The 25,379-nt window shown below is 47.5% G+C and overlaps 8 protein-coding genes across 14 annotated transcripts; 3 read left to right on the top strand and 5 right to left on the bottom strand.

Annotated features, from left to right (window-relative positions):
* Positions 1 to 102: 102 nt before the first annotated feature.
* Positions 103 to 5,524, bottom strand: PEK (pancreatic eIF-2alpha kinase). Of its 3 annotated transcripts, none has more exons than XM_001359325.4 (4): positions 4,961 to 5,524; positions 3,287 to 4,034; positions 2,050 to 3,231; positions 103 to 1,989 (listed from the first exon to the last, which is right to left on the bottom strand). In XM_001359325.4, exons 1-4 carry the CDS (start codon positions 5,173 to 5,175, stop codon positions 589 to 591), a joined length of 3,546 nt encoding a protein of 1,181 aa, XP_001359362.3. In that variant the 5' UTR covers positions 5,176 to 5,524; the 3' UTR covers positions 103 to 588. The 3 variants fall into 3 exon arrangements, with proteins under 3 accessions (XP_001359362.3, XP_015037810.2, XP_015037811.2); XM_015182324.2 differs by lacking the exon at positions 4,961 to 5,524 and adding an exon at positions 4,588 to 4,915; XM_015182325.2 differs by lacking the exon at positions 4,961 to 5,524 and adding an exon at positions 4,103 to 4,155.
* A 460-nt stretch (positions 5,525 to 5,984) lies between these two features.
* Positions 5,985 to 7,045, bottom strand: RpL35A (ribosomal protein L35A). 2 transcript variants are annotated; one of them, XM_015182323.2, is made up of 4 exons: positions 6,952 to 7,045; positions 6,444 to 6,678; positions 6,156 to 6,383; positions 5,985 to 6,091 (listed from the first exon to the last, which is right to left on the bottom strand). In XM_015182323.2, the coding sequence occupies exons 2-4, from the start codon at positions 6,669 to 6,671 to the stop codon at positions 6,068 to 6,070; spliced, it is 480 nt and encodes a 159-aa protein (XP_015037809.1). In that variant the 5' UTR covers positions 6,672 to 6,678; positions 6,952 to 7,045; the 3' UTR covers positions 5,985 to 6,067. The 2 variants fall into 2 exon arrangements, with proteins under 2 accessions (XP_015037809.1, XP_001359361.1); XM_001359324.4 differs by having other exon boundaries at positions 6,917 to 6,953.
* Positions 7,046 to 7,588: 543 nt separating this feature from the next.
* On the top strand, positions 7,589 to 9,508 carry POLDIP2 (DNA polymerase delta interacting protein 2). Its single transcript, XM_001359323.4, has 4 exons — positions 7,589 to 7,985; positions 8,090 to 8,537; positions 8,596 to 8,937; positions 8,992 to 9,508. The coding sequence occupies exons 1-4, from the start codon at positions 7,876 to 7,878 to the stop codon at positions 9,361 to 9,363; spliced, it is 1,272 nt and encodes a 423-aa protein (XP_001359360.2). The 5' UTR covers positions 7,589 to 7,875; the 3' UTR covers positions 9,364 to 9,508.
* Positions 9,411 to 10,631, bottom strand: mRpL44 (mitochondrial ribosomal protein L44). The gene is made up of 2 exons (XM_001359322.4): positions 10,478 to 10,631; positions 9,411 to 10,423 (listed from the first exon to the last, which is right to left on the bottom strand). The coding sequence occupies exons 1-2, from the start codon at positions 10,542 to 10,544 to the stop codon at positions 9,522 to 9,524; spliced, it is 969 nt and encodes a 322-aa protein (XP_001359359.2). The 5' UTR covers positions 10,545 to 10,631; the 3' UTR covers positions 9,411 to 9,521.
* Positions 10,632 to 10,901: 270 nt separating this feature from the next.
* Positions 10,902 to 12,323, top strand: Snr1 (SWI/SNF related, matrix associated, actin dependent regulator of chromatin, subfamily b, member 1). Its single transcript, XM_002137712.4, has 2 exons — positions 10,902 to 11,330; positions 11,398 to 12,323. The coding sequence occupies exons 1-2, from the start codon at positions 11,059 to 11,061 to the stop codon at positions 12,236 to 12,238; spliced, it is 1,113 nt and encodes a 370-aa protein (XP_002137748.1). The 5' UTR covers positions 10,902 to 11,058; the 3' UTR covers positions 12,239 to 12,323.
* On the bottom strand, positions 12,308 to 14,167 carry HDAC3 (histone deacetylase 3). Its single transcript, XM_002137711.3, has 3 exons — positions 13,681 to 14,167; positions 13,531 to 13,619; positions 12,308 to 13,469 (listed from the first exon to the last, which is right to left on the bottom strand). Exons 1-3 carry the CDS (start codon positions 13,836 to 13,838, stop codon positions 12,406 to 12,408), a joined length of 1,311 nt encoding a protein of 436 aa, XP_002137747.1. The 5' UTR covers positions 13,839 to 14,167; the 3' UTR covers positions 12,308 to 12,405.
* A 551-nt stretch (positions 14,168 to 14,718) lies between these two features.
* On the top strand, positions 14,719 to 25,281 carry Hcs (holocarboxylase synthetase-like protein). Of its 4 annotated transcripts, none has more exons than XM_015182322.2 (12): positions 14,719 to 15,170; positions 15,233 to 15,573; positions 15,820 to 15,832; positions 16,066 to 17,141; positions 17,204 to 17,352; positions 18,278 to 18,416; positions 18,479 to 18,682; positions 18,748 to 18,933; positions 18,996 to 19,145; positions 19,206 to 19,349; positions 24,276 to 24,610; positions 24,668 to 25,281. In XM_015182322.2, the coding sequence occupies exons 1-12, from the start codon at positions 15,029 to 15,031 to the stop codon at positions 24,843 to 24,845; spliced, it is 3,057 nt and encodes a 1,018-aa protein (XP_015037808.2). In that variant the 5' UTR covers positions 14,719 to 15,028; the 3' UTR covers positions 24,846 to 25,281. The 4 variants fall into 4 exon arrangements, with proteins under 4 accessions (XP_015037808.2, XP_015037806.2, XP_002137746.2 ...); XM_015182320.2 differs by having other exon boundaries at positions 18,260 to 18,416; XM_002137710.3 differs by having other exon boundaries at positions 15,820 to 15,976.
* ksr (kinase suppressor of ras) lies at positions 19,630 to 23,719 on the bottom strand. The gene has a single exon (XM_001359321.4). The coding sequence runs from the start codon at positions 23,397 to 23,399 to the stop codon at positions 20,361 to 20,363; it is 3,039 nt and encodes a 1,012-aa protein (XP_001359358.3). The 5' UTR covers positions 23,400 to 23,719; the 3' UTR covers positions 19,630 to 20,360.
* Positions 25,282 to 25,379: the final 98 nt, after the last annotated feature.

Genomic DNA, 25,379 nt, shown 5'->3' with positions numbered 1-25,379 from the left:
GCGTACCTGTATTCCCCCAGACAATCACCTGGCAATGTCATGTCATTAATAAAATCAATTATGGTTGAACACTACGCCGTCAGCAATTAGAGAACATTTCCATTTGTTTGTATTTTTAAACACTTTTATTTCTCCTTATCACCTAGATCTAAAAACAAACTTTCGCATTAGCTGATAGCACAAATCAGGAAGGGGGCTACTTCGATAGAAAAAAAACTTGGACAAAAACTTGGGGTGGGCACAACTCAATCGTAAATCATAACTCAGAAACTTATTCTAGCGACTGTTTTTTTTTTTGGGAGCACATCAATATAGTATGTATATTAATTATAAGTATTATAAACAAAAGCACTTTGCGACACGCAAGAGTTTAAAAGGTGAACGTAATACAAAACCTATCAAATAGAATGCTACCAATAAATGAACCTCCTATCCTACAGATAGTTTCCGAGGTCAGCGGATGAGGCATAGCCAGGTGAGAGGATGATTAAAACAGAAACGGCGATGGGACACTTTTAGTAAATAACTTACAAACGAAATGTTAACAGATGACTGAAATTGGTGTCTGCCTCGGGCCGTAGTCTATCACTAATGCTTCTGATGCTGCTGATGATCGCTGGAGCTGCTGAAGGTGCGGCTGCGACTCAAGCGACGGGCTGCCTCAGCCAGAGCCGCCTGCTCGCTGCGTCCGTCTGCCAGGTGGACGGGCAATTTCAGAATATCATGCAGCTGATTCTTCAGCTGCTTCGTCTGTGGCCGCTGTTCGGGATCGGCAGACAGCATTTGCTGTAGCAGCTCATACTGTCCGGGGTAATTGTTGGCAAAGTCTTTCGGGTACTGGCCCTCTCGCAGGGCCCGCATTGTCTTGATCCGCTCCATTTCAGTGCAGAAGTACACGTGAAGCTCGAAGAAGATCAAGCCGAGAGAATAGATATCCACTCGGTAGTCGTAGTGGCGGCCCAGCAGCTGCTCAGGCGACATGTACAGGTGGGTTCCCACCTGCTGCGTGTGCCGAGCACACGAAGGAAGGCCACTCTGATCGCCACACTTGGCTACCAGATTGGGTATGTCCGCCATGTCGGTGACCAGGCCAAAGTCACCAATTTTAATTTTGCCATCCTGCGAAAAGAATATATTGCTTGGCTTCAGATCACGATGAATGAGACCCTTCAGGTGCACATAGTCCACGGCATCAACGATCTGATGGAAGATGTCGGCAATGTGCGAGGCCCGAGCCTCGGTCCGATTCTCACGCAGCCAGTCGCGAAGGCTTTCCTTACGGCAAAGTTGCATCTGGATGTAGAGATAAACCTTACTGGGCTTGGCCACCACTCCATTCTGCATGGTGGCACTCGGAGGTGTGCCATGGCTGCCATTTGGCTGATGAGGATTGTTATTGTGATTCTGGGCCAGGGCCAGAGTGAGTGGTTTCTTTCGCAGCCTATCGGAGTCCCCGGCATCGTCACTGACATTGCCCTTGGAGCGTACGGATTCGATTTGAAAAGAGTTCGAAACCAGCGGATGCTGCGAGTAGTTGATGTTCTTCAAATCGAACGACGCAGAGTGGATATCAATAGACACGGAGCTGCGATGTAGTGGTCCTTCCCTCTTACTCTCATCATCATCATCATCGTCGTCCTCATCGTCATCATCGTCCTGCTGAACACCTGCTCGCAATGCTGCCGAGCGCGACTCACTGCGAAACTCAATAAGCGAGTCCTCTTCTTCATCGTCATCATACTCCTCCTTGATGTTTCGTAGTCCAGTATCTCCATTGCCGTGAAAGTCATGGCTGCAGGCTGTGCTATTGGCAGCATCCGAGACCCAGGACAAAAGCTGTTGCTGCCGCTTCTCCTGAAACTGATCGGCCAGTGAGGGGAATGTGCTCTCGTCGGGCGTTTCGATTTGTATGGAAGTTGAGAGCTCATGGGCCAGCAGCTTACGATCTTCCTCCTCCTGCCAACCAATGGGTGGGGTTTCGGTCCAGGACTGCAACGAAATTAAACTGATTATAGTCTCTTCACTGATTAGCACTAAAAGATCACTTACATGAAAGTAACGCACAATATTATGGTGCTCACAGCTGGCCAGAGTGCGTGCCTCACGCAACACCCGCTGCCGGGATGACTCCTTATTTGGCAGCGTTATCCGCTTGACGGCATAGTGATTCTCATCCAGCTTATTCTTGGCCTCGAATACCACACCGAACCCGCCGCGACCCAGGCATGTCATCAGATCAAAATCGGTCTGGAAACGTGAGGTGTAATGCTCACCCGAGTGTGTTGTGGACTCGGATAGCGAACGCTGTGTATTTCCACTGCCCGGAAAGCTAAAACGGTTGCCAGGACGCTGGTGCTGCTGATGATAATGTGACATTGGCACAACGGGTCCGAGAAGCGCCTGAGTGGATGCCTCAGTCGCCTCGATGGCTGTCTGTACCGGCACATGCCGTTCAATCACCAAATACTCGCGTTCCACACGCTGATTCCGTTGTCCCATGAAGATGTTCAGGATAACCGCCGAGGTGAAAGCAATAACCACAATCTCCTTCCACCAGAACCACAGCGACAGGATGACAACCTTCACCGGAGCATCGATATCGTCTAAGCTGAAGCCCAGATCATCATTGATGCTGTGATTTCCGGTGGCATCGACTCCCCCAGTTTTGTTGCTGCCGGAAGAGGGTGGCGCCTCAATGGCGGGCAGTCCAGTGGGTGTTTCGTTCGTGCCACACTCCGAGGGTCCCTCCAGTTCAGTGGATCCAGTGAAGAAGTAATATCCGTTGCCATTCACAAACTCCGATGCATTCAGCACGGACTGGGCAGCCACAGCAAAATTCTGATCATCATATGGCACTAGTTCGTTTCCCTGGGTGGGCGGCTCTTCGCCAATTACCTCGGGATCTATCTGGTTCGCCTGGAAGATCACCAGGGAATGGCTACTGGCTGCTATGGGCTTCCAGGGTATCTTGGGCATGAGACTGGTATCTCCTGTCAGCTGCTGGTAGACCTGCGTCTGGTCCATTATCTCCTGGCGTAGCCGGATCGACTCCTGTATGTACAGCTGCTTGTCATACATCCCCAGATATATGGAGGGCGCGCTTGTTGGTCTGTTGTTGAGTAGCTCGTCCTCATCCTGGTCCCACAACCACTGGGCCGAGCTGAACAAATCAATGGCCTTCAGTTCGTCGTCGGCATTGGTATTCCAAGCACTCACAATGGGATGATCGAACTACAGGAGAAAATTGACTTAACACTGGGCTTGTTCCGTCTATGTTCCGACTCACCTTATACTTCCAGAGCATGTCGTGGGGATTGCTTTTGCTGAAAGCGCAGATGATGCCCTCCGGCACCACCACTTTGATATCCACATCTAGCACGGCCAGCTCCAGCTCGTCGCGGGGCTGCATATGACACTCTGAGGCCCGCACCATATCCAGTTCGTGCTGACCGACGCTAAAATTCCAGCGTTCTATGCCCGTGCGGGATTCCACGGCACGAACAGTCTGCGTTTGGCGGCGCACCACAATAACATCGTCCAGCAGCGGATCATGGGCCACAATATAGCCAGCCTCATCTCTAATGTGGTCATCATCATCAGCTGCATCGTCGGGCAACGGCTCCTCTTTGACGTCCTCGATAGTGTCGTTAATGGCACGTCCCTCAGCCGTGACATTAACACAGCCATTTATAGAGCATTCGTAGAGCAGCTGACCGGTACGGGCAGAGACGCCATATGTGCGGGTCTCCTTGCCACCAGATATGACCAGATCGTCGCTAAACTTGGCACTGGAACTAAGCAAATGTTCCGCTGTAATGGGTATGGGATCTATGGAGTCGCCATCGAATTTGTATATCCCACCACTGAGCGAGGGAATCATGCGGACGAATTGCCCATTGTTCGTCAGTTCCAAGCGATGGATGCTCGATGAGATCAGTGGTCCAGGTCCAGTGGGCACACTCCAGCGCAGCTTACCAGACTTGGCTATATCCAAAGCGCTCAGTCGTCCATCTAGAGTTGTTATGTAGAGGAGTCTGTGTGGGGATAACAAAACTGACATTAGAATTTTGTTCGTGCAGGAAAAACACGTCAGGTCCCTGACCTAAACAACAAATTTAATTTTATCGCTAATTGATTCATTTACACCGCATAGCACCGGTATTTCTATATTGAATCAAAATATTGCATCACTTAATGCAAGGATACCCTGTGCAAAATGGTCACACTGGCAGCCGTCATGACAGCTTGCTTGGTAGGTGCGGCGGGGGAGACCGACACAGCTGATGCCGTGCCAACAAGTGGTTTTGGCCCCTTTTCTTGGCATGCCATCTCGCTCGCACACACGGAAGAGCCGAAAATGGCGCCCTCCAAATGTCGGGCAAGGCAAACGCAAGAAATGGTGAAATTCGAAATGTTTTAAACAAACATACACTCGCAGAAAGCAAAACAACGCAAATCAACGAAACGAAACCCGTTTTATACTGTGTGCATAACTAAACATATCGCATCGAAGCCGTTTTTTATCTGGCACAAACAAAAACGCTAGACTAAAAACAGTTAACTTTTTCTTTTGTCCACATGACTCACCGCATGCTTGATAAGGTGCGTTCCCTGATTATACTACTATTTAAGTAGTTGAAGGGTCAATAGATATTTTCGAGCCGATCAGTGGCTGTTCTTGAATCAATTAGATATTCTAAGGTTAGGAATGGGAACAAAACAATCAATTTTCTATGCGTCTCATCGGTTCTCGATTCTGACTTAGTAAACACGAATTTTCCCAATAGTTTAATCAAATATAAACAGCATTTTTTCAATATTTTCTTAGCTGCTTGCTTTTTTACACTGGCACTGCACTTGGGGGGGACTGTGGTGTAAAGCGAACATTCGAGAACATTTTCATCACAGTGCGTAAGAAAAGGTCACACACAACCCTCGCCGCCTAGCTTCTTCTTCTTACCGACGTCCGATCCGACGGTCGTCCCGCTCCACACAGTGTGTAATGGCCGGCGGGGTATTGGAGCTCGCCTGCTGGAGTTCCGAATCTGTTCCTGATCCTGCTGCCGCTGCCGCTGGTACCATTGCCGCCACAATCGAGGTGATCATGGTCAGCTGGAGGATCAGGTTGCGTCGACGTTGCGTGAAGATGCCATTCAGTCCATCCTGTATGCCCATTATACGTACATATACGTAAGTGCTGATGATTTTTGTTAGTGTTCTTCGGTGTTTATGGAATGTACAATTTATGTATTAATTGGCTTGTGCAACGGTGACGTGTTGTCGCGAATTTGGTCGGTGGTGGTGTAACAGCAACAGCAGCAGGAGCACCCATCAAAGTCGGCGCACATTTCCTCATAACTTGCCGGCGCGCACAACAATAGCAAATTTATATTTATATATCTAATTGTATTATAAACTAAATTAAACAATTTTAAAGCAAATTTTTGTTTTCGTCTCGACCCGCAACACGCTGCTGTGCAGTGTGACCCGATTTTGACTAGCTGAAAATACCAATTTATGACGCAAATTAAATCGCAGTTTCGTCATTGCTGGAAAAATACTAAGAAAAAATCACGGAATTCCAAAGAAACGGCTGCAGGAGCAGCTGTCAAACTAATATAAATCAGGTGTGGATTCGAATCGCCCAAGAAATTTAGGTGTCCATTTTATTCGAATCTCGTTCATTTGTATATGTTCCGGGAGTAAGTTTGAGAATGCAAACAAGATGGAAAAGCATGGTAGATTCCCCAAATCAAGCATTTGCCTGCTACAAGTTCGGTTCTCTGTTTCGTTCCGAAATATCCGTTAGCATTCAATAGCTAAAACCAAAAACAAACCACGAAACCACCAAAGCACTTTCATTACTATATACGTTTTTGACGCCTATAAGATATTCCAATAGTTGAAATATTCCCCTTGCTTCATAGTTCAAATATAATGGAACCGTGGCTGCCCACAAGGGAGAGCTCAACACCAAGTTTGGGTTGTAATTAAATTTAAATTGTTTCATTTATTGTAAAACGGATTTTTTTTACTCTGCAGGTCAATTACTTAAGTTGATTTTAACTTAAATCCTTGATGGGTAAAGCATCTGCAATAGAAACAGTTAACATTAACTATGGGGAAACCAAGATATACTTGAGGGGTAAACTTACGATGCGAATGCGGTGTCCCATGGCATGACCGGGCAGATTCCTGTTGAAACGGGCACGGACAGCGCCAGTGTTGCCATGAATGCGGATAACCTTGCCCCAGACAGCGCGGACGCGGGTCTTGCGCTCGGGATGCTGTGGTACGCACTTCTTGGTTTCTGCCTTGTAGACATAGACGCAACGCTTGCCAACATAGAATTCGCCATGCTCCTTGCGGCGGGCGCCCTCAATCTGCAATGGAGAAATTGGTTTATATCAAAATCTCAATGGAAGGAAATAGGATGCACCTACCTTGAGGATAGCCTGGTTCTCGTGCTGGTTCCTCAGACCGCGCTTGTAGCCGGTGAAGACAGCCTTGGCAAACAGACGTCCGTGACGCTTGTACTTCTTGGCGGACACTTTAGCCTCGGTGGTGGCGGCCTTCTCGGCCTTTGGTGCCTTGGCGGCCTTAGGAGCCTTTGGGGCCTTTGCGGCCTTTGGCGCAGCAGCAGCGGACTTGGCAGCTTGGGTGTCGGCCATGGCTTAACTGTTGGAGCAGAAAATTCCATCGTTAAAAACATGCACAGAACTGTGTTATATTCACAAGAAGTGTTGGCCTATGCTAGGGCATTGAGCATTTGTTTTGGTTATTTCATCCACAGACATCGCACAGCCAATCACTTCCTAGGCGCACAATAACTATTTGCGAACATAACACACATATCCACCGAGTCTTTCGAGGCACTATTTCTCAAAGTTACATGCATTTTCATGTATATTTTTACATTATTTAGTGCCCGAAGAAAAATCGCGTACGTACCGGAAATATGTCAAATGGCGAAAGAGGGAGAACAAGCAGGACTTATCGTATATCGATAAGAAATCGAAGTTAACCCTCCTAAGCCCCATATTTTAAAATTGTTCAACGACTTGATGTAAATGGCGGCAAATACTACTGAAATTGTAAATTCTTCTGGTAGATCCATTCCATTTTTTCAATTCTCATTATTTTCGGTGGAATATGAAAATACAATGGGATAATCGACCCTCTGAAATATACCAAAATATACCGTCTCATTTTACAAATATACCGTAAATATACCAAAATGAATCGAATATACCATTATATACCATATACCATATACCAACCTTTTACCACTAACCATACAGTATACGGTATGTATATATGCTGTATGGTTAGTGCTTTTACCAAACGAACTGTCGTGCTACATTTTCTGATCGAATACACCGATTCGTATTTAAGGGTTTCCTTTTCATGTAATCGAATAGTTGCAAAAAATGGATCAAATAAAAATGTAAGAAATGTAAAAAAATTTAATAGTTGTACATCAGATTAATAATATTACGAAATAATTTGAATCCTTATTTTACTGCCTCCTTCCTCCTGTGATAATTGCCAGCTTTAGATTCAAAGTCCCTCGTAAAATAGTCTATCGGTATCGAATATAGTGAAATCGAGTGTATTTTTTCTGGTACCGAAAACAAATCAAAATTTTCATAACAATGTCGAAATCTGGATAAATTTTAAAATTTGGAAATACAATTTGAAGCACATGTAAAGCACAAAAGCCAAAGGACAGCAGCATATAGTGCCGGAATACTCGGCCAAATAATTGCATAAAGGTGTTTTGTTTGCTCTTGGCCCCCTCCTCGCTCAGCACCGAAGACGAGTGGCGGGTTCTGCACTTGTTCCTCTGTGATTTCAGCTCGAGTGTTGAATGAGATGGGTCTCTTGATGCAAGTGTTCCAATGGGAGAGGCGGTGGCATCTAGTCAAGAGATGCGACGTAACGCTGAGGCGCGGCATCAAGAAGAATGCGGCATATCCAACCAAGTGAGTCCTTGCTTCGGGGGGTGCTGGCAGCCTTCTGTGGGTTGCTTTGCCTCTCCCATCAAAACCATTTGAATCATTATTGCATAATGCAAATCGTGTTGCAGGCTTGCGGAAGTGGGACGTCTGGTGGAGGCCAGGGATGACAAATACGAGACCGGACAGGTATTCCTGCACCGCATCTTTGGCTACCGTGGAGTGATACTCTTTCCATGGACCGCCCGTGTCTACGACCGTGATCTCCACAATCCCAGCAAGATCACCGCAACGACAACAGCGACCGCCACGGCCACGGCGACGGCCACTCCGCCCCTGGAACAAGGAACCAAAGAGGCTTCACTTAGAGTTAAGCCAACATCTGCAACGTCGCCTACTCTTACGCCAGCCGATGTCGGCTGGCCGGAGTCACAGCCCGTTGGCAGCCGTTCCGAAAGTACCACAAGCATGGGTACCGCCAAGACATCGGCCCACTCTCAGGTGGACACCAAAGAGGTCCGGGGCAAAGTGCAAACCTTCTATCAAGTGCTCATCGACACAAGGGATTGCCCGCACATTGTAAGACTAAAAAAGTAGCCTCTAATCTGCCAGAATTTAATTCTAAAGCTCTTTCTAGCGGGCCCAAACGGAAGCCGTAACGTTTTTGGGGAATCAAGACTCCAATCGCAGCCTGTATGCCATACCCGGCTTGGACTATGTGGCGCACGAGGACATCATGCCCTACAGCTCCACCGAAAAGCAGCCCCTACAGCATGAATTATTCGACAAGTTCCTGACCCCTGCCCCGGACTCGGATCCGCCGTTTGTAGGGCAGGACACGTTGAAGGCCTGGCAGGAGAAGAACCATCCCTGGCTGGACATGAGCGATGTACACAAGGAGACAACTGAGAATGTACGAATCACCGTGATTCCCTTCTATATGGGCTGCAGGGAGACGCCAGCCAGCTCCGTCTATTGGGTACGTCTTAGATTGAAGTCTCAAACATCTATTAATCTTTATCCCTCTCTTTAGTGGCGCTACTGCATCCGTCTGGAGAACCTGGGCGAGCTGAGCGTGCAGCTGCGCGAGCGTCATTGGCGCATCTTCTCCCTGTCGGGCACTCTGGAAACGGTCCGTGGCCGTGGCGTGGTTGGGCAGGAGCCCATACTCAGCCCCCGGCTGCCCGCCTTCCAGTACAGCAGTCATGTTAGCCTGCAGGCGCCAAGTGGACATATGTGGGGCACCTTCCGGCTGGAGCGCGAGGATGGTTACTCCTTTGACTGCAAGATTCCGCCCTTCTCGCTGGAAAGCAAGCCGGATGACATCAGTCCGCCTACCTCAAGCGCGCCCACCGGCACGGGAAACACCGAGGAATACGAAAAGAAGCGCGACGATACCGACTAAGAGACAGGCGCGCACATGGCAGTGCCACAAATGTTGTTGAGCCGTAGTTAAATGATTTTAAAGACACAATCTTATTTTGACGCCAATTCAGAAAGTACATGTGGATAGTGCAAATTATATTAATCAACAAAGAGGCAATAACGCATCAACAGATCTTCTCAGTTGCCCAGTCTCACATTCTTGGTCTCCACCTGAAGGCCAAAGTCGAAGGGCCTTCGGTTTTCGTGGATATCGAAGAGGCTTTGCAGGGCATCCAGTGCCGCCGTCTCTGTGGCTGTCGGTACATCCTCGCCAAAGCCCTTGCCCAGCAGCTGGCGATTCGCGTAGATGCCCACGTGGTAGGCAGCCAGAACTGTGTTCTTGCCGCAGTCCCCCAGCAGGCGGGGCTCCACCTCTCCCAGTTTCCGCTGCTGACAGATCTCCTCGAGCAACTGCACGGGCTGCTTGGGTGTCCACAGATCCAGCAAATCTTTCTGATTCAATTGTGTGCAGATAAAGTCTCTGACGAAGAGGAAGGCCCGCTCTACGCCACTGGAATCTGCCAGAGCCCCAATCACCGCCTGAAGGGATTCGGCCAGGCTCTCGGGAGAAGGCGGGTACTCTGTGGTGAAGATGAGATCTTTGGTTCCCAAATGCGACGAAACATTGGCCAATGTCTCTGTGCTCAATAAATAGCTTGCAATGGCCTCCTGTCCTTCCTTCGGAACCTTTGGCAGCGACTGTTTCAGAAAGGCCTCAACATAGGCCCTGGCAATGTGGCTACCCATCTTGGCCAACTCCTGATTATCAGCTATTTTAAGGTCCCCTTCTTCAATGCCAAGTTTTCGCTGCTTTTCCTCCTCCTGGTGGGCATATGACCGCTGTGTGAAGGCCTCCTGCAGTTGCGGCAGCTCAAAGTTTTCCCCCAGTCGCTTGCCAAAGGCAAACAGCTCCGACCGGTAGTTCCACTCCACATAGCCCGCCCGGGGTTCCGGCTTTTGGGGCCCTTGTTTCTGTTGACGATGCGCGAGCTCACGTAACGTCGGTGCGACCCAACGTTTGATGTGACGGCGTGTTTGCACTGCCGAAATAAACATGATTACTGTATTGACTTGGCGCAATCGCTGAGACATACCTGTTCGCGCACTATTAAGCGGCCTGGCAAGCACCAGAGCACCAGCAACGCTGCGTAAAAAGGACATTTTTAAGGAAAACTAAACAATCGCAATTTCTGCGGCAGCATATGGACAAACAGTGTGACCGAAACGAAAAAAAAACCGTCTCATTTGCAAAATATACCGTAAATATACCGATGAAAATACTAACTTAGCCCTCTGAAGCCTCCTCTATTTAAACAGTTAAACGACTGCTATCCATGCCATCTCTTCTCTGAACTTAAAAAAAGCCACGATATATTTCACCTGAACTGTGCTAAATTATTCAATTCTATTTATTTTCGGTGGATTTAACATACCTCCTTGTTCTACAATTAATCGTTCTCCGTCAAGAATTGGAAACCACATTTCTCCGCCTGAACACATAATGTTATAGGGTTAATGTGTAGGGTTACCAACCAACCAAAACGCGAAAGACGCCATGTCCATGTCTGTGTTTGTGTATGCGGTATGAAAAATTCTGGTCTGAAAACTTACAATTAACAAAACCACCAATAAATAAAAATAAATAAAGTCTGCTGATTTTTGGAGTATTCCCATCATGGCTCTGCAGACATACGGTGATAAGCCGGTTGCATTCCAACTGGAGGAGGGTGGCGAGTACTACTATGTGGGTTCAGAGGTGGGCAACTACATGCGCCACTTCCGCGGCATCCTCTACAAAAAGTACCCGGGTATGACGCGCATTGTCCTGTCAAATGAGGAGCGAAAACGACTGGCCGACTCTGGCCTCAGTTCACACATTTTGGCCAGCTCAGTTTCATTGCTACGAGCGGTCGAAGTGGATGACATTATGGCTGGCAATGATGAGAAGTGAGTGTGTGACAGGAGCCGTCCGCCCGTCAGAGTCGGAGATTACTTTAATGATTACTCGTTGCAGATATCGTGCCGTTTCGGTGAACACCTCCGATACGCCTGTGCCGCGGGAGAGCAAGTCCAAGAAGCAGCCACAGTATGTGCCCACGATGCCCAATTCGAGCCACTTGGACGCCGTGCCACAGGCCACGCCCATTAACCGGAATCGAGTGCACACGAAGAAGGTGCGTACATTCCCCATGTGCTTTGACGACACGGACCCGACGGCGAGTCTGGAGAATGCGGCACAGAAGGAATGCCTGGTGCCCATACGCCTGGACATGGAGCTGGAGGGACAGAAGCTGCGCGACACCTTCACCTGGAACAAGAACGAGAGCATGATCACGCCCGAGCAGTTTGCCGAAGTACTCTGTGATGATCTGGACCTGAATCCCCTGCCCTTTGTGCCGGCCATCGCTCAGGCTATCCGGCAGCAGATCGAGGCCTTTCCCAACGATCCGCCCATCCTGGAGGAGAGCTGTGACCAGCGTGTTATAGTCAAGCTCAACATACACGTGGGCAACACGTCGCTCGTCGACCAGGTCGAGTGGGACATGTCGGAGAAGAACAACAACCCGGAGGAGTTTGCCATCAAACTCTGCGCCGAACTGGGATTAGGTGGAGAGTTTGTGACGGCCATAGCTTACAGCATACGTGGTCAATTGTCGTGGCACTGTCGCACGTACGCCTTTAGCGAGGCACCCCTGTCCACCATCGATGTTCCGTTCCGGAATCCCAGCGATGCCGATGCGTGGGCCCCATTCCTAGAGACGCTAACCGATGCCGAAATGGAGAAGAAGATACGCGATCAAGATAGGAATACGCGACGTATGCGACGCCTGGCCAACACCACAACCGGTTGGTGATTATCCAATTCCAAATCCGAATCCTAATATCATTATAATTATCTCCCATCTCAAATACACGTGTGTCTGTCGATTTTAAAATCTACTTGTAGTCTGTGTTACTGTGTATTACTGTGGTTGTTCTTGACCTTATTCGCATCCTTAGACTAGCACATAAGTAAGTTAATTCAACTCTCCGCCGAATCAGGCTTGTCCTGATCCTGATCCCCATCGTAGAACTCGTTCTTCGCCTCCACACTTTTGTCATCATCTGTTTGAGATATCCTTACGTCGGGATCCGTCTCCTCCTTGTTACGCAGCTCCTCGATATCCATATCGGGCGGCGTCTGCACCATCTGTACGCTAGGCGAGTGCTGGCACATTTTCAGGTTCTCATATACATGCTTCACAATCATCTCCAAATACTGTTTCGAATTGGCATTGTCCTGCCGCGAGTTAATCTCTGGATGTAGGGTAAAGTCCGGCCCAAAGAACTCGTAGTACTCCGTGATGGGCAGATCGTTGTCAATGTCCTGATCCACCAGCAGCGAGGTCTCGTGCGTCCAGCAGCGGGCCACGTTGCGCAGCGTATAGCCGCCGCCGCCCACCACCAAGGTGGGAACATTCAGTTCCTTGACAAACTTCACGCATTCGCCATGGCCCCGAGTGCTCAACGAGAAGCAGCCCAGCCGATCCCCCGCCAGTGAATCTGCACCGCATTGTAGGACGATTGCCGTGGGCCGATAGAAGTCCATGATGGCCGAGATGATGGGTTTGAAGACCTGGAAGTAGCTCTGATCGTCAATGCCCTCCTTGAGTGGCACATTCACGCTGTAGTATCGACCAGACTCCGCCCCCAGCTCATACATATCGCCCGTTCCAGGAAAGAAGTAATTTCCGTACTTGTGAAACGAGGCCGTCATCACGCGATCTGTGAGATAGAAGGCCTCCTGCACCCCATCCCCATGATGCACATCGATGTCGATGTACAGCACACGCGGATGATACTTCAGCAGCTCCAAAATGCCAATCACGATGTCGTTTACATAGCAGAAACCCGATGCCTCAAACTTTTTGGCATGGTGCAGGCCGCCCGACCAGTTGATGCAGATATCGCTATGATTGTGATTCAGCTTTTGGGCACCCTCCAGCGATGCGCCTGTGTACATGGCGCAAAAGTCAAAGAGGCCATCGAAGACGGGGCAATCTTCGCCCACACTAAAGTGCGCTAGGTACTTGGTATAGGCCACAGCTAGAAGAGAGTAATATAATATAGATTTATTAGGTTTGAGCTGATTTTTGGCCACACTTACAATTGCATTGAATGTTCTGCGGGGTCACCTGCTGTAGGTAGGCTATGTACTCGTCACTGTGAAACCTGAGCATGTCCTGGGCGCTGGCTCTGAAAACGGTTGGAGGATTATTAGTCCTATCCAAGTATGGGATCGGTTCGTGTTACTCACTTGTATGGCCTGTATATCTTCATTTTCTTGTCAAGGCCATAGTTCATTACCAGACTATGGGTCACTGCCAGCCGCTGCGGCTTCATCGGGTGCCCCGCGCCATAATGAAAGTTACCCACATCGGCGTTATAGAAGTAGGAAACCCTTCGATCTGTCATCACTTGGATGCTGAAGGTATTGCTGCTGCTGTGCGGGGTATGCTAACTACTAATCGTAATCCAGGTCGACGCCGGGTAGCAGGTACGTTTTTGCATATAAAATTAATACCAAAACAGCCACGATAAACAATAGTCGCCGCGTTGTGTCCAATTCGCCCAACAGCATGCCGCCTTTGCTTAAATACTAAATCTGTACGGATCTAAAGCTGAAATAACTAATTAACGCGGCAAAAAACACGCTAGTAAATGACTTGTTAAAATGAAAACAACTTTAAAGGCGGCGTGGCGTCGTCTTACTCTGAATGGCCAATGCAAGGTGAATGCACTAATAAGGTGACGTATTCACCACATCTGCTCTTTTTGGAAGGACCAGCAGAATGCAGCGAAAAGAATAAGCTTATTATTACTTTAAATCTGCATTTATTTAGTTATTAGTTATTAGGTCTTTGATTCCTTCCTTATTGGATATAAACATGACCAAAAAATTTTACCGTTCGGGAACTTCGGCAAGGAAACGTTTCAGTACCAAGAGACGAAAGCGAACGCAGCTGTGGTGAAGAATCACATGCGTTAAATTATCGAGGTTGAGTAAAATTAGTAAGAAAAATTTCTAGAATTACTTAGAATGTAGACGACTGGTGCCCACTGCTGTAACGCTAAGCCATGTGATGATCCCCGCACACCGAGTGTGTGTTTATATTTCAGTTCTTGCCAAGAGAAAGAAAAAGATCCACACGACTTCGTTCAAGTCGCAAAAGAATTCTTTCCTGTTAGCTAAAAAAAAACAACAAACGAAGAGTACCGAGCGCTGGTCTCTCTGAGAGTCGAGACGTCACCCTATTAATAATTTCACCTTGGGCCAATGTTTGGCGGGTTGAATGGTTATATTATTCGCAATAAGAAGAAGCACATGTCTGCCGCGCTTTCTTGGCCCCCAAACAAAAAGAGATAAAGCTCCCCAAAGTAATGGGGGTGTATGTGTGGTGTATGGAAGTGGAATGCAGTAATCAACAATAAATGTCAGTGGGTGCAAAGGAGTGCAAAAGTGTGTCAATTTCGCTGTAAAACACTTCCTGGGACCGTGGACATAGCAACCACTGCCTTTCGCTGCTTCTTTGAGGAAGGAAATTACGAAACCGCACATTGATTTTCAGTTTCCAATGGCATAGAGAGCGACATTAAACCATAAAATGTTGACCCTGTATTACGTGAGTGCCACTGTCCTGCAATCCTGGCGCATCCAGAAGGTCTGCAACAAAATCGCCGAGCACCTGGCACAACCCTCGAGCATTGCTTTTTATGCCCTGCCAGCGGGCAGCGATGATGGCTTTGGTGAGAATCAGATGATATCAGTCGATTCATTAGCTAATTCCTAATCTACTTCCCTTGTACAGATCCCTCATTTGCTAGTTCAGAGTTGTGCGGCAATCGTAATGCGGCCAAGGTCACGGATATTTTGTGGTTGCATGGAAACCAGCACGGCTGCTGCCTGCGTCCCCTGCAGACGCTCCAGATCGCACCTTGGATAAGCTTTCCCGCGGCTCCGGGTCTGTTGCCGTTTGCCTATGCCGCCGACACCTTAACGCCAGCGACAACGCCAACGGAGCCATCGCCGTCCACGGCTAAGCAGCGCGTGACACTCTCGTCGGACAAGGAGCAGCATATGCAGCTGCTGTTGGAGGCCCAAGTAGAGCCAGCGCAAAAGGAAAGCGCACTGGACACCATAGCTGTGCGGGTAGGTTTCAGGGTAAGGTATCCTTCGCTTCGGTTTTTGCAAACCATCAACTAAACATTTTAATAGCCACAGCCACGGCCCTTCTGGCTGTGGTGGCGATGGCAGTGCGTGCGGTAATGTGATTAGGAAATATAACCCATACTGAAATAGTTAAATCGATATAGAGAGCTGGCGTCATATATTGTCTCATCTCTTTCTTTTGCTTGCATCACCTGTGACCTGTGACATGGCCTTGGCGTTCATCAGTTGGAAGATTATGGTAAGCTAATTGCTTGGAAAATGGACTCCCACCTGGCATTGCTCATCGAGACCGATGTGGAGCACTTTACCCAACTTTTGATATCGACATTTTTACGAAATAATTTATGCATAAACGATTACCTGCCCCTGATGAGGATTGAGTGTAAGCGGAAAACTTAAATCGTCATCCATTCATACTTCCAAAAGCCCTTCCCGCACTCGACTAATTCACGTTTCTTCACATTTTTGCAGCTGTTTTGCGTTCCGGCGACCCCCAGCCCTTTGAGCTGTTGACCAAACATCTAAAGCGCCAGTCCCGCATCACCGCTGAACTAGACAAGGAGGGCTGGAAGAAGCATTTGGAGGATTTGCGTGCCGTCAGTGTGCTGGCTCATCAGGCCACTGAGTTCGAGTATCAAAAGAATCGCACTGAGGGCAAGACAGGCCTGAAACCAGATCTCCTTACCCAGACATCAGAGCCGGCCAGTTTCAAGGCCGTGGCTGTGGTCGAACCCACCAATAAAGCGGCCTTGTCCCCGGCCAGGGGCACTTTAAGTCCCGCCAAGAGCGAGGCTGCTCTGTCATCGTTTGCTAAGAGCGAGGCCAAGAGCACTCCCATTAAAAACGATTCAAAACTATCTTCAGCTAAAAGCGAAGACAAAGCAATTCCCGCTAAAACCGAAGAAAAATCGACTCCACCTCAAAGCGAAGCCAAAGCAACTCCAACCAAAAGTGAAGCGCAGAGCGAGCTGGAGAAGCTGGCCGCTGCTCAGGCAGCCCAGATTCAGAAGACGTCCGTGGATGGGACTCCGGCTAAATCGGTTTCAAGCACACCCAGAAAACTCGTTGAGGCTGTGAAGCCATCCATTACTATTGAGGCCGCAAAGCCAGCCGTAACTGTGAATACCACTGAACCAACTACAGTGGAGACAGTGAAGCCTGCAAAGACTTTTGAGGTGGTGAAACCTTTTTCACCGCCAGCTACTGTTCCCCCTTCACGACCGGTGTTGCGGCGCAATAAGGATAGCCTGCAGGAAAGCAAGCCCCTGAATGTTTTGGTCTACTCGGACAGTGCCAGTGCCAGAGACTCCACGTTGGCCACGCTTCAGCAACTGCTCGAGCGGAATGTGTACACCATTTACCCGCTGATGCCGCAGCAGGCAGCCCAAAAGCATTGGACCGAGCAGACAGCCCTGCTGGTGGTGTGCGGTTCGGTGTCGCCCGGGATTGGACAGATACTCGTGGATTACTTTCTGCATGGCGGCAAGGTGCTGAGCCTCTGCTCGGATATACTACACTTCATACTGCCAAACTATCGCACAGCGGAGGTGGTTATTTTAGAGGATTCCATTGATTGAAATGGGATTGTAATTTCTGATTTCTTTTGCAGGTTCGCGAGCACGAATTGGTACAGTTCTCCTACGACAAATGGCAGCGGGTCAAGATGATGCATCACATCTTCTGCTATCAGCCATCGCCAGTGAAGAAGCACTTTTCCACAGACAGCGAGGAGTCGACCAAGTCACATTCACGTAGACCGTAAGTACTGTTGCCATACCATACACTGAGAAGAAAGCTAATCCCCATGCAGACCGAAGACCTCTAAACTTGTAGCTTATACTGACAAAAGTACCACTAATATCCATAACCAAAAAGTATATTTAATATCCTCTACTATGATGCATGTTTTATACACCCGAAATCGAAGCAATTGCTTTTTTACTGCATAACCGCAGGCGCACTATTAAACGAGGATTTATATTGCTGTTACGCTATGCTGCACTATGAAAAAAATGCTCATACAAAAATATTTAAAAAACCTTAAAAGATATTAATATTTGTGCAAATTTTGAAACTCGAGTTTTTGCCCATAGTGCAGTGGAGACCGCTGCAAATTAGAACCATTAAAATCTTCTGTTAGTTCTAATTTGTGGAGAATCCCTAGGAGAATTGATATTGAAATAATCCCGCTGTTACTAAGCAATTTCTGACTAATTCCAATTCTTATATATTGTTTCTCAAATGTTTTCATGGCTCAAAATGGCTTCAATTCTATACGTATTTGGCTTTTTTGGCTTGTATTCGATGTGCATTCCGATCATCATTCATAATCGTATTTTCCTGGTGAAATTAAACGAATTTCTTCTAATAATATTTAAACTTAACTTTTATCATAAATGTTTGACTGAATTATTATTCAAAATCAATTTTTAAATTGGATACTTTTATTTGTTATTGCCTGAAATTTCCATTTCCCTTCTATATTCTTTCTGCGTGCCTGTGTGATCTCTCTCTCTTCCTGTCCTGCCCCATTCTATATCTCTGTGTGTGCTTCCTATATGTGTGTGCTATCACTATTATAATCCTACCTACCATTAACCAAACAAAAACATAACCGAAAACCATAAAACAAAAACGAAACGAAACAAAACGAAACGCTGCTCAGAGCTCTAGTATGTCCAAGGTCCATGGAACTGAAAGATCTGGCCGGCCATAGCCACAAATTGGATGTCCAAGTGCTGGGCACTGAGGAGACCTGGAACACGCCCAGTCTATTGCTGGCCAATAGCCTGAAGAGCGGTGGCAAGGCCGTCTTCTCGCAGGTAAGAATACATCCTAACGCCCATCTTCTTCCGGGCTAAATGGTTTCTCGATCTATTAACAGATACATTTGGAGACAAGTCCCAGCGAGTTTGAATCGGATGAGATCAAATACTCCATCTTAAAGCAATACGAACGCACTCGTCTGGAGATCTTTGCGGATCTCTTGAGCAAGTACTTGGATGTGCAGGTCGTTAAGGCAGATGGAGTGGGTCAGTCGCAGTCAGGAGTGGTATACCAGCAGGCCTATTTTCTGGGACGCCATGAGGTTAGCACTTGCTTGGATGTTTCCCTTTTAATATACATTGAAAAACTTCTGTTATTTTCTTTTAGTCCAAATTTGAACTCCTCGATAAGTTGCGCCTGCGCTGCAGTGGCCCCGACAATGTCATAGCTACACCCAATTTGACTATGAAATTCTGTGGCAAGGATGATAAGCCGCCTGTGGCCAACAACAATGTCCTCCCTATACTCATACATTCCTGTCCAGACGATTTCTCCACCGTTGATTACTTTGATGTGCGTTGAATATCGGCCTTTTCTCAACAGAGTTGGTAACAATATTGAAATTGTTCTTGTAGCATCTGCAAACGGAGGACATTGGTCGTCTGGTCATATATGCGCCTATCGTCAGCAGTTCCATGCATGTGATCAATACTCTGGAGCTCATCAACGGCCTGGCCGTGCTTCCCCTTCAACAGACTGCCGGCATGGGTCGCAGCAATAATCAGGTAGGAATAGTTTAGCCTTTTAAAATGTTGACTTCTGTTTGTTAATGTTATGTTTTTCAGTGGCTTAGTCCATTGGGTTGTGCCATGTTCTCCTTGCAACTCCATATAGCCATGGACTCGCCACTGGGCTCTCGTTTACCTCTGATCCAGCATCTGATTGGAGCAGCCATTGTTAACACCCTAAGGGGTCATCCAACATACGGGGTGAGTGATAAAGACATATCATAGCCAGCGGAGAGCATGCTCTTCACAATTTGAGAGCTGTCGAACAGCAACAATTGAAACTGAAGCTTATTAGGGTAATCTCGAGAGAAGCATTTATGTGCCTGGTCATGCACACGGCATGTTTTTTGGTCCTTCACGCAAATCGTTTTCCTTTCACTTTCTCGGGGCTTAGCTTCGCTCTTGAGTGTCTATTGGATTGTTGCATTCTCGACCCGTGATCCCACTTATTATACATAATAATAATCGTAGATCAATTTGGTTACAATTTGGTTGTAGTGATAAGTTTATTTGACATTTATGCTTAATTTTGCATTTAAACTCCGTTTAGCTATATACATACATTTCTGCACAATATTTGATTTAAATACTAGTATCTCTCATATACATATACTTGTATATACACACACAGACATATATCGTTTTATATTCATATATAGATAGAATATAGCTTTGCTTATACATAATTAACAATTTAGAAATTGCTCACCTGATTTCAACGTTTTACATTTAGATATTTTGCCACACAGTGCTCTTTCGATTTACTTTACTAGATCCTATATACTTCTACTATACTTTTATTCCTTTCAACCTTTAAACGTGTTTGTCTTTTTCAAACTTAACATTTTTGTGTATTTTCCTGCTTTTCTTTTCTTCCCTATTCTTTTCTGCATTCAATATTACGTATGTTTTATAATTTTTTAAATTTTAAAATTTTCTTACTTTTTTTTTGTTATAATTTTGTTCTCTGATATTTGTAGGTATTTACAATCTTTGCTTAACACACACATTGTTGCATATATTTGAACTTGTTTAAGAGAGGAGTCCTTGTATAGAGGAGCATACATACTCGTAAAGGAGTGGGCGAGACAGACATTTGACATATACATTTTTACACAGCAGCTTACATTGAAATGGTACTCTTTAATTGTACTAGATACTCGTAGTAGTTGTAGTTGCAATAGTTAATAGAACCCAAGCTGTCGGCTCGCCTCAGAACACAGACTCCGCGGAGCGGGATAGATTGACGGGATGCGAGGGACTTCTAGCCAGTCGCTTCTTGGGCAATTGCTCCAGCTTGTACAAGAGTTGGGCAAACCGGGGGCGTTGCTCCTTTTCGTAGGCCCAGCACAGCATCAGCAGATCCTTGACCTCACGGCCAGACTGTAGGTTGGCCAGCGACTGCTTCATGCCGCGTCCCACCTGCCAGATAATCGATTCGGCCGGCTGATCCTTGAACGTAAACTCGCCGCAAATGAGCTCGTACCAGACGGTACCGAACGAGTAGACATCCGAATAGTAGGTGAACTGCAGGCACTCGCCCTTCGGCTTCTTCGGCATGAGGGCACGTATCAGCTCCGGGGCCATGTAGCACAACCAGTTGTGGGGTACTCCTAAGCCTATATCACAGTACAGCAGTTTGGTGGAGCTGAAGAGGCCAAAGTCCGTGATGATCACTTTGCCGTTCTCAATGAATATGTTCTTGGTGCGCAGATCCTTGTGTATGATGTCCCGTGCATGCAGATAGCCCATACCCTGGGCTATTTGCTGGGCAATCACCAACGTTCGGTTCATGGCGAACTTCTCCCGTCGCTGATGGATGTACGTGAACAAGGTGTTGCCCTTGCACAGCGATGTGACAATGGCCAGGTACGGCGGATTCATGCAGGCGCCCATAAAGAGCACCAGATTCTCGTGCCGCGTCTTCTTGAAGTTAGCCACCTCGTTGCGAAACGTCTCCAGCATATGTTCGTCCTGTAGGTAGTCCTCGTTGAGCAGCTTCACCGCCACATCGCCGTGCCACAGCGCTCGATGAACGGTGCCAAAGCGCCCCTGGCCAATCCGTTCCAACAGCCGCAGATCCCCATAGGGTATATCCCACTCTTTGAGTGATATGGAGTTCTGTCGCCACTGGCCCGAGTCCCCATCCTCTGTGGAGTCCAGCCGCACGGGTGTGCGATCCGAGTCTGTGCTGGCACTGCCCGTTAGCGACACGGTCTTATCGCTGTCGTTCGACTTATGGGTGTCTGTGTACTCGCTGGTGTTGGGCGCCCTCTTGTCCACGCCCGCCGTGCTCAGTTTACGTGGAAAGAAGCTGCTCGTAGTGCTCGTGGTGGTCGTAGAGTTCACTAGACTGGTTGTGGCATTCGAGGCGTTCGACACATTCGACACTTGACTGTGGATTAGCGAGCTGATGTGACCATTGGAGCTGTTAACCAGGCTGTCCATTAATCCGCCACCATTCATGCTGTTTACCAACGAAGGGGGAGCTGCCTGATACTCCGCCAGGGCCTCGTTGGAGATGAGGGTTTGCACATTATGCGAGGCACTGCCGGTGTTTCCTCCGCCGCCGCCGCTGCTGCTGGTGATGGTCACATTGGGAAAGTTGAATTGACTCTGCTGCTGATGGTGCTTGGTGAGGGAGGGAGTGAGCAGGAGATTGGCACTGGAACTGCTGCCGCCGCCAGCCGACGAGCCGCCATAGCTGCCGGCGTGGTCCTGCAGGTCCCGTTCGCGCTGATGAAACAGAGCCGGACTGCTGGGCGTGGAGTTGGTGCAGCTGGAACTGGGCGAACTGCTGTCGCCATGATGCTGCTGCAGTGGCTTGTGCAGGGTGCTCTTCTTCACCAACGGCGATCCCTTGCTCGAGCTATGCACGTGCGGCAGGGTGGAGTAGCCGCCCTGCTGCTCCTTGATGTGCCGAAACTCATCGACATATTCGCGGGGCAAGCCACACGAGGGTGGTGCGTGGGGGGCACAGCTTTTGTGGCAAATGAACTTGCAGTCGATGCACTTGAGCCACCTCGAAAATACCTGTTTTTGGCACAGTGTGCAGGTGGCCATGAATCCTATTTGTTTCGTGAACCGATGTTTTATGGTGTGTCCCATCCCGACAGGGCCCACGCCGGGAGAGCATGGAACTAGTAGGACGTTCGAGGAATTCCCAATGGAAGCCAATGGATTGCTATTACTGCTCTCGCCAAATATTTCCGAACTGGCGGAGCTGTGGCTGTCCGGGCTGGGGTCTGTGGGCAGGCGATTGCGTGGTGGTGCGGGCGGCTCAATATCCGCCCCCGCCTGATTAAAGAGGGTCGTTTTGTGCTTCCTGGCGGGCGGTGGGGTGCCGCTGCCACGACTCCTCTGTGGTGTTCCATTCAGACTGCTGCTCACAGCAGTCGTCCCGCTGGAGGGTGTGAAGGGGGAGTTGGGTGGCGAAGGCGTCAGCGTTAGCGTCATTTGGGATCCCTGCGTGCTGCCTGTCATGTCCTCCGTGGCCGTCGCCGGCATCGATGTGGGCGATTGGCGGCCACTGCGCGAGGTTGAGGCATTGCTTGAACCACTCTTCCCCTTAGTAGCATGCTGTCGATGATGCGCTCTTGGGGAGGCGGTGTTCAGACCCAGACCCAGGCCAATATTTCCCACACTCCCGCGATGGATGTGTATGGGTCGGTCCCATGAGTCCCAGTGCCATTGCTCCGGGTCGTTATTGCTGGCCGTATTGGCCTCCAGCGTGTCCATGCATTTGCGGAGATTCTGCATGGCCCTGGTCAGGCGACGCAGCTCCTCCTCCCGCTGGTTGGGGTTCTCGGCCAGCAGCTGCTTGAGCTCCTCATCGCTCAGCTGCAGCGTCTGCTCCAGAGTTGTCAGCCTGGTCAGACACACACTTAGCGACTCCTGGCTAAGGCCCACCACGCGCAGCCACTGCTTCAGCTCATTGCCCGTGGCATGGGGCAGCAGACCGTTGGCCGGGATGCGTTCGTTGAGACGTATCTTGGTCAGCAGCAGCTCGGAGAAGTAGCGCACCAGCTTGGACTCCAGGCAGCGTATCTCCTGTTGCGTCAGCATCGAACTGGTGGCGCACTGGGTGCGCAGACCCTCCAAATGGTTGGCCGAGAGATCAATCATGTCCTGGATAATGATTAGGTTGCTGTCGCTGGAGCCCGACTCGTTGGCATTTGCATTGGAGCTGGAGTCAGTGGCGGCATTGTTGTTGCTGACTCCCGACGTCGTCAGCTGGGCGGCGCTGCTCATTTTTGTTGTTGTGGTACGGCCGCCCTGCAACAAAAACCCCCGAACCGATTGATTTTTTCAGACGCGCACTCACTGAGTTTTGATGATGGCACGATTTTCTGAGGCTTTGCTCCACATTCTGTAGCGTTTTAGTCAACCTTCTGGTTCGTTGTCGTTGTTCCGGCGCTCACACACACACGCCCGCAGCTCTAGACAGCATCGGCTATGCGAAAAATGCGATAATTTTTATAGTTTCTGCTTCTGTTGTTGCCTGCGCTCACGAAATTTCTCTACACCCTAGAAGCTGGCAGTGTGACCGCAAGTAAATCAGTGTGACCGTATATAACTAATCACATGCAATGAAATACTGAAATCGATAAAAGTTATTTCTCAGCTGATTTTAGTTCGATACCCAAATTCAAAAATCCATAAAAAGGACGATTTTCTTTATTCATGGATAAAATATACCGTCCGATCCTCAAGGATATACCAAAAATACGTCACAAATTTCAAAATAAACGAAATATACTGGCGTATTATTTGTATTCTATCATATTCCTCGATTTTGATATTCGGTTGATTACTATTTGGCTAGGACCCTCAGGCCCTAACACATAATTTTATCCGATTGACTAATCACTTTCCGCACAAGACTGGCTAATTTTATGCACTTATCTCCATCTTTATTGGATTATTTGTCCCCTGTGTAGGTCACACACCTTGCATATTTTCATATATTTGTTTAGTATTTTAAACCAGTTCGGAGCTGAAACTGGCAAAAAGTTCACAAAAACGATAATGTAAAATAATATTATGAAACAATGAATATATGGAAAATATTCCATGGAAAATGGATGGCTACGTCAGCTATATTATACATTTAATTATTGCTTACAGGTACTCGACATATCACTAAAGTGGCCAAACGATATCTATGCACATGGAAGCAATAAAATTGGTGGACTGATTGTCAATACCACCTTGCAGGGCTCTCAGGCAATTGTTAATATTGGCAGCGGAATCAATTTAAACAATTCAAAGCCCACCCTTTGCATTAACGATATGATACGGGAGCATAATAACAATGCGGCATCCCTGAATAAACTACCTTTGCTTCAATATGAGCAATTTATAGCCATGATATTTAATGAAATCGAAAGACTCTTAGCTGAAATACAGAATGGAGACTTTGAAAGTTTTTATGCCTTATACTACTCCCTTTGGCTTCATAGGTAATCATATCTTATATTGTGGTATAAACATTGCCTAAGAACAGATTTTCTTTGCAGCGAACAAACCGTAAGAATTTGCCTTCAAAACGAACAGGAGAAAGATGCTGAAATAATTGGAATCGACGACTTTGGCTTCTTGAAGGTAAAACTACCCACTGGTACCATCGAAACTGTACAACCGGATGGCAATAGCTTTGATATGCTAAAAGGATTGATAGTACCTAAGTACCACTAGTTAAATGGAATGGAAGAATTAAATTCTCATATAATGCGGAACTTACTTATTCCTCATACCCCAGACACATATACTCGAGCTATTAACAATTTTGGTATTTTTAGGCGCATTTAGGTCAATTTATTCAGAATTAGTACTACTATTTACAAAGTGTTTCTCCTAAAGTGACTTAACCGAATTTGTCCATGCTAAAAACTTTGATGATATATTTGAAAAACATATATGAATTGTTCCATTAATTTGAACACTGCCAAAGATAAATGTGTTGCTAGAAACTTTCGACTAATTGATGTTGTATTCCAAATATACACAGGTTTGCTATATATCCAAAAATGTATTTGAAAAATATCTATGTCTAGCCCCCCATTCAAAAAAATTGTTATCTGTCATGGAATTTGAAAAATTGAATTTAATAAAATGAAACAAAAAAATTGTTCGTACTGATGTATGTACATATGTAAATAAGGCATCCGTGTGGGGAAACGTCAATCTGCGCTATCTGATTTTCGCTCAAAGTCGGAAGAAGAACCTAAA

The sequence above is a fragment of the Drosophila pseudoobscura genome, chromosome 2 (genome assembly GCF_009870125.1).
Source record: "Drosophila pseudoobscura strain MV-25-SWS-2005 chromosome 2, UCI_Dpse_MV25, whole genome shotgun sequence".
Classification (NCBI taxonomy): domain Eukaryota; kingdom Metazoa; phylum Arthropoda; class Insecta; order Diptera; family Drosophilidae; genus Drosophila; species Drosophila pseudoobscura.
This window is presented reverse-complemented; position numbering and strand designations above follow the sequence as displayed.